This window comes from Rhincodon typus, chromosome 1 (genome assembly GCF_021869965.1).
Source record: "Rhincodon typus isolate 14 chromosome 1, sRhiTyp1.1, whole genome shotgun sequence".
Classification (NCBI taxonomy): Eukaryota; Metazoa; Chordata; class Chondrichthyes; order Orectolobiformes; family Rhincodontidae; genus Rhincodon; species Rhincodon typus.
This window is the reverse complement of record NC_063332.1, coordinates 54650672-54663303: the sequence shown is the minus strand read 5'-3', so window position 1 is coordinate 54663303 and position 12632 is coordinate 54650672. Positions and strand designations below refer to the sequence as shown.

General features: G+C 40.5%; 1 protein-coding gene across 10 annotated transcripts in view; it reads right to left on the bottom strand.

Annotated features, from left to right (window-relative positions):
• LOC109927380 (AP-4 complex accessory subunit RUSC2-like) overlaps positions 1–12632 on the bottom strand; it is a 141309-nt gene that overhangs the window by 13752 nt on the left and 114925 nt on the right. For all 10 annotated transcript variants that reach the window (XM_048602318.1, XM_048602360.1, XM_048602372.1 and 7 more), the window contains 2 exons: positions 10351–10397; positions 2833–3796 (listed from right to left, as the gene is read on the bottom strand). In XM_048602318.1, coding sequence (XP_048458275.1) covers positions 2833–3796; positions 10351–10397 — 1011 coding nt within the window. The remainder of the gene's footprint in view (positions 1–2832; positions 3797–10350; positions 10398–12632) is intronic.

The window sequence follows — 12632 nt, the reverse complement described above, 5'->3', positions numbered from 1 at the left end:
GTAAATGGTTAATGCCCAGCTACTGATTTTACTGGCATTCCACTAGTTAGTTTACTAACCTGAAAAATGATCCATTTATCCCTCCAATGTTTCCTGATAGTTGATTCATCTTCTATCCATATTAATACATTAACCAAATACCATGCGCTCTTTCGAGGCAAACTTTGCAGTATGTGGCACCTTACTGAAGTCCAAATGTACGACTTCCGCTATACTCATTTAGCAACCTTGCTTGTAACATTCTCAAGGTATTCGCCAATAACATAACCAAAATTCGTACCATTTTACAAAATCATATTGATTGTGTCTGATTGTATTACAATTTTCTAAATGTCCTGCCACTACCTCTTGAATAATGGATCTAGCAATTTTCTAATGTTAAGACTAACTGGCCTATTGTCTACTGCTTTCTAGTTCCTTTCTTTCTTAAATAATGCTGTTTCAGTTTTCAAAGCCGTGGGACATTTCCAGAATCTAGGCAATTCTTCCTTCAAGATCCTATCAGGCCCAGGGAATTTGTCAGGCTTTAATTCTTATTAACTGTTTCCTACCAACTGTTTTCTCGTGTTTGTGATTGTTCTCCCTCCTTTTCTAAAACACTCGGAATATTTTCTGAATCTCCTGGACAGATACAAAACATTTGTTCAAAGTCTATTCTATTTCCCCATTTCCCATTATTATTTCCCCAGGCTTATGCTCTACAAAGTAATGCTCACTGTTACTGCTCTTTTCCTATTTGTACTTTTGTAGATAACAAGGTGTAGAGCTGGATGAACACAGCAGGCCAGGCAGCATCAGAGGAGCAGGAAAGCTGACGTTTTGGGTCTGGACCCTTCTTCAGAAATGGGGGAGGGGAAGGGGACTCTGAAATAAATAGAGAGGGAGGAGGCGATGATGGAAGGTGGATAGAGGAGCAGAAAGGTGGAGAGAAGACGGACAGGTCAAGGAGGCGGGAATGAAGCCAGTAAAGAGGAGTGTAGGTAGGGAGTTGGGATAGGGGTTGGTCAGTGGGGAGGGAGAAGCGGGTAGGTGGGACGGAAGACAGACAGGTCAAGGAGGCAGGGATGAGGCTAGTAGGGAGAAAGCGAGGGTGGGAGTTGGTCAGTGAGGTGGGAGGAGCAGATAGGTGGGAGAAAAGACAGACGGGTCAAGGAGGCGGGGACGAGATAGGCTGGTCTTGGGATGAGGTCGGGGGAGGGGAGATTTTGACGTTTGTGAAGTCCACATTGAGACCATTGGGCTGCAGGGTTCCCATGCGAAATATGAGGAGCAGTTCCTCCAGCCTTTGGGTGGCATCGTTGTGGCACTGGAGGAGACCCAGGATGTACATGTCGTCCAAGGAGTGGGAGAGGGAGTTGAAGTGGTTTGCGACTGGGAGGTGTAGTCGTTTGTCATGAACCAAGCGTAGGTGCTCCACAAAGCGGTCTCCAAGCCATCGGTTTCCCCGATGTAGTGGAGACCACATCGGGAACAGTGGATACAATATACCACATTAGCAGATGTGCAGGTGAACATCTGTTTAATGTGGAAGGTTTTCTTAGGGCCTGGGATGGGGGTGAGGGGGGAGGTGTAAGGGCAGGTGTAGCACTTCCTGCGGTTGCAGGGAAAGTGCCAAGGGTGGTAGGGCTGGTGGGGAGTGTGCAGCGGACAAGGGAGTCATGGAGAGAGTGGTCCCTCCAGAAGGCAGATAAGGGTGGGGAGGGAAAAATGTCTTTGGTAGTGGGGTCAGAGCTCTTTTGTAGAGTTTTTCTTTACTGACTGTCTTTATATTGCTTACTAGTTTTCTCATAATTTCAAATTTCTTGAACTCCATTCTCTTTCAGCCATCTTTTGCTAGCTTCTAAAGTTTTCCCATCTTAGAACATAAGAACATAAGAACTATGAGCAGAAGTTGGCAATTCAGCCCCTTGAGTCTGCTTTGCCATTTAATACAATCATGGTTGATCTCATCTCGGTCTCACTCCTGCCTCTTTCCATAACCCTTCAACTAATTTCTATTGAAAATCTGTCTATTTCCTCCTTAAATTTACTAAATGTCCTGGCACTCACTACACTCTGAGGTAGTGAATTCTGCAGATTCACGGTCCTTTGAGAAAAGGGTCCCTTATCTCTATTTTAAATCTGCTACCCCGTATCCTAAAACTATGACTTCTCATTCTGATGTACTACTGATCTTTGCAACATTGTACAACATTTTTTCCAAATTAATACAACCCTTAACTTCCTAAGTTAACCATGGATCTTTCAACAAAGATATATTCGATATGAACTCTCTCCTTAAAGACTGTCACTGCTTCTCTACTGTCCTATCTTTTAACCTATTTACCTGGTCCACTTACAAAAGCTGTGTCGTCATATCCTTGTAATTGCCTTTATTTAAGACATAAGTTATGCACCAACATCTCTCAAACTACAATCATACTATGATCAATCTTGCCACGAGAATCCTTCACTTCAGTCCTGTCTCATTACACATTTAACAGGTCCAAAATAGCCTGGTCCCTGCTAGGTTCCAAAACGTATTTTTCTAAGAAACTGTCCCAAATATTCTCTATGATCTCATTGTTGAGGCTGCCTTTGCCAGATTGATTGATCTACAAATTCCTCTCAGTACGACATACCAGCCTGACTTGGACCTATATGACTTGTTCCTTTATTGTGCCTAAGTCAATATCTTGACATTCTGTACCCTTAAACATTATGGGAGCACCTTCACACGGATTGCAGTAGTTTAAGAAGGAGGGACATCTTCTGAAGCCAACAGGATGCATAATAAGTACCACCCTGACAGCATTGTCTACTTCCTGGGAACAAGAAAGAAAACAGACTAACCTGTTTTTTTGTGATTTTACCAGTCGTGTCTCTTCTTTTCTAGCCTGATTTACACTTGCACCAAATAACCGGCCCAGCCACATTCCTTGCTTGCTTTCAGTATTATCCATGTTTGGCATTTTTCCTGGTTGTGGATCATTATTATTTGAAGCAGTGCTTTCATTAACTTTACTATTCTTAAGTTCATGTAGCACGGATTCTGGAGGACTCCCCATCCAAGAAGGTTTGGCTTCATTTTTAGAATACTCAGGCTGAATCGTTTTTGAGAATTCCTTAGTGGCTGCTGCCTCTTCACTGGACTCAGCTTGATTGGACAACACACCACAAATGTTCAACTTGTGTAATTCAGATGTTGGCTGACTCTCTGCTCCTTCTGGGACACCCTCTCGAAGTGATTTTTTCTCTGTATTGATGCTTAACTGTGGGAGTACGGTAGCTGTACTTTGCTTCTTTCTCTTCTCCCAGTTTACAAACATTGATTGTTCTGAAGAACCTTCAATATACACCTGTGAGCTCTGCATAAGCTGGTACCACCATCCTGCTTGCTTGTCCTTTTTAGTTTCACTTACGTTCTCCTTTCTAATTTTTTCCACATTCTGTACATCATCTTCATGTTTATCTAGTATTACAGCATCCCTTGCTATTACACCTTTCAGTGTAAATCCTTCTGATTTGTCTTCTCTGTCCTGTATAGGTCCCAAACTTACATTACTACCATTGTTCCTCATGAGCTGAAAGGTAGAGTGCACAGATTGCAAGAGATCCTGCTTGACTTTGAGTTGTTCCTTCTTCTTCTGTTGCTCCATGTTCATTTGGATAACATGATATTCAAACATCAGATCTAAATCGAATGGCAGTAATGAAAGAGGCTGCAGTAAAAGAAGGAGTTCCTCAAACAATGATTGACAAACACTGTGCGACAGTGCTAGGAAACCAGTCGGTAAATAGTGAACTCCAATAATATCTAAACAAAAGAGAAGAATCAATTAGTGTTATAATTTAATTTTGAGATATAAGAAATATGATTTCAAATGCAAGGTTCTATAAGATGGTTATGTTTTAAACTGTCTTTTTCAGTTAAAGCAAAATGGAATAACGAATAGTCATGTGATTTGCTACAACTTCTGCCCAGGACACATCTATGTGGCCTGATTACCAAGGGATTTTGGACCCAGATGAGGTGCTATTCAAATCCACATGCCACGCTTAACATCCAAAAAACAAAGGAAAAGCATACATTCTTGTAATTTCAGTCTTTATGTCTTAGAGACTTTGAACTGAAATACAGAAAGAGATTACAGCAGCTGCAATCAACAAGGAAAAGGCAGTTTGCCGCTAACGAGTAAGTAAACTGCTGATTACAGATGTTCATCTAACTGACGATAGAGAAACAACAGGAAATTAGTAAATCTGAAAGATATATCCTAGCATAATCTATGTTCATCAGAACTAGCTATGATGCTGGAGTTCGGTTAAGGATTGCTCAGAAACCTGGAACTAGGCTCTTTTGACTGGATTTAATGATGTGGTGAAGAGGCAAAAAGTAAGCTCTTTGGAAGTAAGACTGGCTCCAGTGAGGTTTGTAATTCTGTGGAGACTGATATATGTATCAGTCATGTTAAAATGCTAATAAGGGGTAGCTTTTCTGTAGCTTAGAATATTAATTACTAACTACTTAACGTCTAGTCCATTATTACCTTTTTTTGCATTCCTTTAAAGGATGTGGGCATCGCTGACTGGGCCAGAATTTATTGCCCATCCCTTTTCCTCCTTGAATTGAATGGATTGTAAGGCCATTTCAGAGGGCAGCTGAGTTAACCACATTGCTTTGAGCCTGGAGTCATGACATTAATGAACCAGATGGGTTTTTACAACAACCAACAATGCTTACATGGTCATTAGGTTAGCTTTTAATTCCAGATTTTTAATTTTTTAAAATTGATTTTAAATGTCATTACCTGCCATGATGGGATTCAAACCTATGACCCATTATCATCCGGTGACATTATCAAGTGCCACACCCTCCACTTTGTTAGAGAAAAAGAAAACTTGAAAGCTTGTCATGCAACTCCTTTAAATCAACCAATGGGAATTCAAATATCTTTTTAAAAGTTGTCAGAATCTATGTGACCATTACAGTTCACAGAACAGAAACATGCTGCTTGAAAAGTATGCTTGAGGTGTTTTGCAAGCCAAAATTCAGCAACAGCACCCATTTTCTGCAGGTCTGAATAATAAGCTAGTGTATGCAAAACTAGATTTATTCATTACAGACTACTAACAAGAACTACTAGTTTGACATCGCAGAGTTTTCCTCCCCAGTGAACAAGTTAGTTAATAAATCTTACAATTTATGGCCTAAGAAAATGGCATCATATCCACAATATCAATAACTTGCATTTAAATGGGGAGTCCTGAATTTTGGGTTCATTGCAATATAGAGAACACTACATTGGGAGCCCACCCAGCTAAGCACTCCAAAATAGAGGAAGTTGTTGGTTTATACCACAGCAGTCTAGAAAAACAATGGGTTGGCATCAGAATTTATGATTGGGGTTTAGTGAGAGAACAGTACTCTCAAGTTGGGGGTATTGAGTGTAAAGGGCACAGGCCCTGAGAGGAACATAATAACATAAAAGTAAAATAAAGGTAACATTGTCATAGTCCTCCCATACTATAGGAGTGCTCTCTCATTAGAGAGACGACTTGTGATGTTTTAACCTGAGGGTCACCACGCCTCAGGTGAGGGGAGACATTGAGAAGGAGAGTCCTTCATGATAACCTCAGCCTATGCCGAAATAGAACCCACGCTGCATTATAAACCAGCCATCAAGGCAACTGAGCTAATCAACCTCCAATGAAATACTTCAGATGCTGAAGATCTGAAATAAAACAAAAGTTCTGGAAAGAACTAAGTGGATCTGGCAGCATCTGTAGAGAGATAAATGGAGATAACATTTAGAGTTTGGGGTTTGGGGTTTGGGGTTTGAAGCTGAAGGTTATCTCGGGTAGAGATCCGAGGGAGTGAACTTGCAGGCCAGAGATCATGCAGTTGGGACCAGATGTGACAGAAATTACGTTAAATATCTTAAACACAATTGTGTATTGGTAGTCTTGTTATTCCTGGAGGTAATAAGCACTGGACCCCTTAGAGAGAACTAAATTTGCATCATGGACCAGAGATAGGCACTTACAACACAGAATAGTACAGTACAAGACTAGGTCCTCTGGTCCACCATGTCTGTGCCAACTAGATACCATTTTAAACTAATGCCATCTGCCTGCACATGGTCTGTATCCTTCTATCCCTGCGTGTTCAATGTCTGTCTAAGTGCCTCTTAAACTTTGTTGACATACTTGCTCCTACGCTGGGAGCACATTCCAAGCACTTAATCATTGTCTGTGTCAAAAAAAAACTTTCCTCGCACATCTCCTTTAAAGTTTTCCCCTCTCACCGTAAACCTGTGCCTTGAAATTTTCACCCTAAGAAACAGAGTCTGACTACACACTCTATCCATGCCTTTGATAATTTTATAATTTTCTATCAGGTTGTCCCTCAGTCTCCAATGCTCTAACAAAAACAATCCAAGTTAATATACTCCAATCCAGGTGACATCCTCATGAACCTCTTTTGCACACTCTCCAAAGCCTCCACATCCTTCCTATATTGTGGGGACCAGAACTGCACACAATACTCAATATGTGGCCTAACTAAAGTCTTTTACTGCTGCAACATGACTTACCAACTTTTATACTCAATGCCCCAACTGATGCTGTACACTTTCTTTACCACCTTATCCACTTGTGTTGCTACTTTCATGGAGTTATAGACTTGGACCCCAAGATACCTCTCTACGTCAATGCTCCGAAGGATCCTGCCATTTATTGTATACCTTCCTCCTCCATTTAACTTCCAAAATGCATCACCTCACACTTGTCTGGATTAAACTTCATCTGCGATTTTTCTACCCAAACTTCCAACTGATCTATATCCTGCTGCATCTGTTGAAACCTTGCACACTATCCACAACTCCACTAACTTTCATGCAACTACAATCTTACTAAACAGACCTTCATCATATTCACCCAAATCATTTATATATATAAAATGCAAACAAAAGAAGTCCCAGCACTAATACTTGTACTACATTATGGGTCACAGATCTCCAGTCAGAAAACACCCCTCCACAACTACCCTCCGTCTTCTATGAATAAGCCTCTTTTGTATCCGACTTACCAACTCACCATAGATCCCATTTGACTTCATTTTCCAGACCAGCCTACCATGCTTTAAGTAGACAACATCCAATGCCCTACCCTCATCAATTATCCTTGTCACTTCCTCAAAAGACTCAATCAAGTTTGTGAGGCAAGATGCCCCGTGTATAAAGCCGTACTGACTATATTCATTAAACCTATTCTTCTCCAAATGTGAGTAAATTCTGTTCCTAAGAATCTTCTTCAATAATTTCCCTACTCTGATGTAAGGCTCACTGGCCTAAGGAACATAACCTTTTTCATAAATGGACTAATGCCTGCTTCAGGCCCAGTCATAAAACTCCACTGTTATTTTCACTTTCTACTAAAATAGTGTCTGGCACTATTTGTAGCAAGTTTGTGTACTCACACGTACCACATGACAATTTGGTTCCTAAACAAAATAAAATAAGCTTGAAAATACAGATACTGGGAAACAAATAATGTGCATGTTCCTTTCTTGAATGGGATGTAACATTTACCATCCTCCACTACTTGAGCACAATCCTGTTTTCAAAGATTTATTGCAGTTTGTTTCTCCACTAAATCTTTCCAAACTCTTTTATCACCCTATAAAATACTCTTTGGTTTTGACTATCTGTAGAAGAGTCTCTATATTCTCTTCCAGGCACCTTTTCAGTCCAAAGTAGACCTTTATCGGGGAAAAAAAAATCCAAAATAAGCATCCCTCTCTGCCACTGTATAACTGTATGTGTGAAATGGCAGGAATTGGGTGAGATACTAAATGAGTATTTTGCATCAGTTTTTACAATGGAGAAGGATATGGAAACTGGAGAACTTGGAGAAATAAATAGTGATATCTTGATAAGTGTCTACATTACAAAGGAGGTGGTGCTGGACATCTTAAAACCCATAAAGGTGGATTAATCCCTAGGACCTGATCAGGTGTAACCCAGAACTCTGATGGAAGCTACGGAAGCGATTGCTGGGCCCCTTGCTGAGACATTTATATCATCGATAGCCACAGGTGAGATGCCAGAAAACTGGAGGATGGCTAATGTGGTGCCAATTTTTAAGGAAGATGGTAAGGGAAAGCCAAAGAACTACAAACCAGTGAGACTAATGTCAGTAGTGGGTAAGTTGTTAGAAGGGGTTCTGAAGGACAGAATTTACATGTATTTGGAAAGGCAAGGACTGATTAAGGGTATTCAACGCGGCTTTGTGCATGGGAGATGGTGTCTCACTGACCTGGTTGAGTTTTTTGAAGAAGCGACAAAGAAGATTGATGAAGGCAGAACTGTGGGCATTGTCTGCATGGACTTCAGTAAGGCATTCGACAAGGTTCTGCATGGTAGATTGGTTAGCAAGGTTAGATCATGTGGAATCCAGGAAGAGCTAACCATTTGGACTCAAAATGGCTTGAAGGTAGGAGACAGAGGGTGGTGATGGAGGGTTGCTTTTCATACAGGAGGCCTCTGACCAGTGGTGTGCCACCAGGATCGGTGCTGGGTCCACTGCTTTTCACCATTCATACAAATGATTTGGAAGTGAATATTGGAGGCATGGTTAGTAAGTTTGCAGATGGTACCACAATTGGTGGTGTAGTGCACAGTGAAGAAAGTTATCTCAGAGTGCAAGAGGACCTTGATCAGATGGGCCGATGGAGCTTTAGATAAATGTGAGGTGCTGTACTTGCTAAGGCAAATCAGGACAGAACTTATACACTGAATGGTAGGAACCTGGGGAGTGTTGCCAAACAAAGTGACCTTGGAGTGCAGATTCATAGATCCTTGACAGCGGAGTCGCAGGGAGACAGGATAGTGAAGAAGCTTGCCTTTATTCGTCAGTGCATTATGTATAGGAGTTGGGATGTCATGTTGCGGCTGTACAGGACATCGATTAGGCCACTTTTGGAGTACTGCATTCAATTCTGGTCTCCCTCCTATAGGAAAGATGTTGTGAAACTTGAAAAGGATCAGAAAATATTTACAAGGATGTTTCCACAGTTGGATGGTTTGAGCTATCGGAGAGACTAAATAGCTGGGGCTAGTTTTCCTGGAGCATCAGAGGCTAAGGGGTGACTTTGTAGAGATTTATAAAATCATGAGGAGCATGGGTAGGGTGAATAGCCAAGGTCTTTTTCCCACGGTAGAGGAGTCCAAAACCAGAGGGCATGTGTTTAAGGAGAGAGGGGAAAGAGTTAAAAGGGACCTAAGAGGCAACATTTTCATGCAGAGGGTGGAGTGTGTATAGAATGAGCAGTCAGAGAAAATGGTGGAGGCTGGTACAATGACGACATTTAAAATGTATCTGGATGGGTACATGAATAGGAAGGGTTTAGAGGGATATGGGCCAAATGCTGGCAAATGGGACTAGATTAATTTAAGATGTCTGGTCGGCATGAACAAGTTGGGGCTGAAGGGTTTGTTTCCGTGCTATACATCTTTATGACTCTATAACTTATGAGAGGTTGTGGTTACTTGACTATTCCTTTCTTGTTAGGAGCTTGTAAAGTTACTTGTTTCAATCTCTAGTTTTCTCTCATTCTTGTTCATTGCCCTTACATATAGCAGCTCTTTGAAAATTATTCTTCAACATTAGAAAACAAGAACACAAATTATTTGTATAAAGTAAACAGTACAAAAGTGTGACACCTGACTGCAAGTTTTCCAAAACTGGTAATCACCTAATATGAGCATGATGGTGAGGAATGGAAAGCCTCTTATAATGTTAATGGGTATGAGACCAGGAGGTGCTACTCTAAATCAGTATCACACCATTTCCTTCTATTATACACCGGAATGATACAAGTATAGTTGCCGATACAATAACTATTAGTGGAATCTATTTTTATTGAATGGCAGAGCAGGCTCAAATGATGGTCTACTTCCGCTCCGAGCTACTATCTTTGTGTGATCCACAATGCTACTTGCCAGCATCAACTGACTTCAGAGATGAACTCCTTTATGAAGATAGAAATTACAATGAGGATTAGAAAGGGATGAAACTATTTTCCAGATAGACCAACAAGTTTTCCTCCACACCGAATGAAGCAACCAGTCCTGTTCCCAAATTCCAAACATAAGGTGTGTGGGATGGTCCCTCCCTTACGTTAATGACTCCTAACATTGTATGTTAAATGAGGTCAGAGCAGCAGAGTTGAACAGCAGATTGAAGTCCTATCCTGACATGGTAGTTCACAAAGAATTTCTTTCTAATCCAGGGTCTTGAATATTGTAGAGGTAAAATAATTACTGTAGTAGAAAGTGGTTAGCAACAATAATTGTAACTTGATCTTACCTTCATGATTATACAAATGATTAAACCAAAACTCCAAAGATCTGATACTGCATCAAAGAACATAAAGTTATGTAAGTATAGTAAACAGGAATCTTTTAGCAATTACTTCATAAATATTTAGTCTAGGAACATAATTTATTTACACCATGACTAATAAGGAATTTTCATTGTATTTTGTCACTGATTCTACGATTCAGCATATAACTGTAACAGATCAAACATCTCTCAAAAAACAAAATCAACCACTAGAATCCAATTTTAAAAAATTAAAGGCAAAAGAGAAGAATTCATAACATCAGCTACCGGAGAGAAAATACAATGAAAAGACAATGTAAATTTGACAACATGAAACTATGGAGCTCATGTGCAAATGTAGACAAATTCAATCGAAAAACAACTAAAATTATTTCAAGATTTGCGATGCTACATTATATGGAACGACTCACAACATGAATTAATTGCATTTGAGAAATAAGAGTTCAGTAGGAACAAGTTAAATCTTATAAATGAAAAAAACATATAGATAATATCGCAAGAACAAATTAGATGTTTTAATTCTGATCAAAAATTGAGTCTTTACAAAAATCAAAGTGGGAAAGAAAACTTTCTCCAGTTTACCATATAGTGGAGCAATGCTTTGGAGGAATTTAGTAGAAAGAGGAACATAAATTTGACATAAAAACAGAAAATACCAAAATTACTCCACATCTGTAGAGAGAAGTGTGTGAAAGATCATGATCCAAAATGTTAATTCAGGTTTTTTCTTCACAGATGCTGCAAGACCTGCAGATAATTTCTATTATTATTATTGCAGATTTCCAGCATCTGCAGTATTTTCCTTTTCAATTAGTATAAATTTGATACATCGATACTTTTGAAACATTGGAGAAGGCAGCCAGTGCAAGGGAGGTTGACAACTGAGCAAGTTTATTCCGGGACAGGTTATAGAAAACAAAGAAGTGTTTGATTAATTAGATTTTACAAAGGATTACAAACAGGATGCCAGAAAGGAAGCCAATGGTGACAATAGTGTCTGAACTGTAACAGGAGTGAGCAAGAGTTAAGCTTTCAAAATTTTAATTGAATTGATTGATAATGAGTGAAACATGGGACAGAATTTTATAGCTCCCCTAGTAATGGGGAAATGTAAAACTTCCTTCATGGCAGTCTTGCCACACTCCCTCTAAACTTAAAATGAGGCAGGAGATGCCTCGAAGAAGCTGATCTGCCCTCACCTCAATTGAGGGTCCCACTCAGCGTCAATTTTAATGCTGGCAAAAGGAGATCAGGAGCGGGAAGGGCAGTGGTCACTCTCTTTGGGTCTTTGACATGAAGACAGGCTGGAAAACACCACCTTCACGAGGCCCATTTCCACATCAGACACTGCCGCAAGGTCTGCCCCTGTGGGTGCTCCATCTCCCTCAGCCTCTCCATCTGAAGTAGAGGTAAGTGAGGCTTTTAGTTTTAGTTCTGAAGGGTGACTGCTTTAATAAAATACAGGCCAGAAGGTCATTTTTAACAGTGAGTTCAATACAGCACTTCTAAGCAAGTAAGTGACTTAAGCTAAATGACTAGTAGTTGGCTGATGAGATAATTGCTAATGTGTTTACAAAATTGAGCTGCTACAACCTACAGTCAGAGGGGTCAGGTGTTACAAGCAAGTTCAGTTCAGAAGAAGACAAGATCCATACCAGCAGAAGGGCTGTATTAGTCTAGCAGTTTCCAGGCCATGAGAGGCGGAAAGAAGTCTTGGGCTCTTTTAGCAGTCTGAGCTTTTCTTAAAGTTCAGAAACATTAATTTGAGAGTTAGCCTGTACTTGTGTGTCTCTGGGAGAAATTGAGAGAATCACATCTGGTAAACGTGTACAGAGTTCCTGAAAGGGAACACTTACAATCATGTTAGTTCAATAAGAAATTTTAAAATAAAGATAGGAGTGATTCTTAACTGGAGTTGAGGGTCCAAAGGATATTGTTGGGAGAAAGGGTTGAACCTTGATTTAGAGATAGTAGGAACTGCAGATGCTGGAGAATCCGAGACAACAAGGTGCAGGGCTGGATGAACACAGCAGGCCAAGCAGCATCATAGGGGCAGAGAGGCTGACGTTTCGGGCCTAGACCCTTCATCAGAAAAGGGGGAGGGGAAGGGGGTTCTGAAATAAATAGGGAGAGAGTGGGAGGCGGATAGAAGATGGATAGGTGGAGAGGAAACAAACAGGTCGAAGAGGCGGGGATGGAGCCAGTAAAGGTGAGTGTAGGTGGGGAGTTAGGCAGGGGATAGGTCA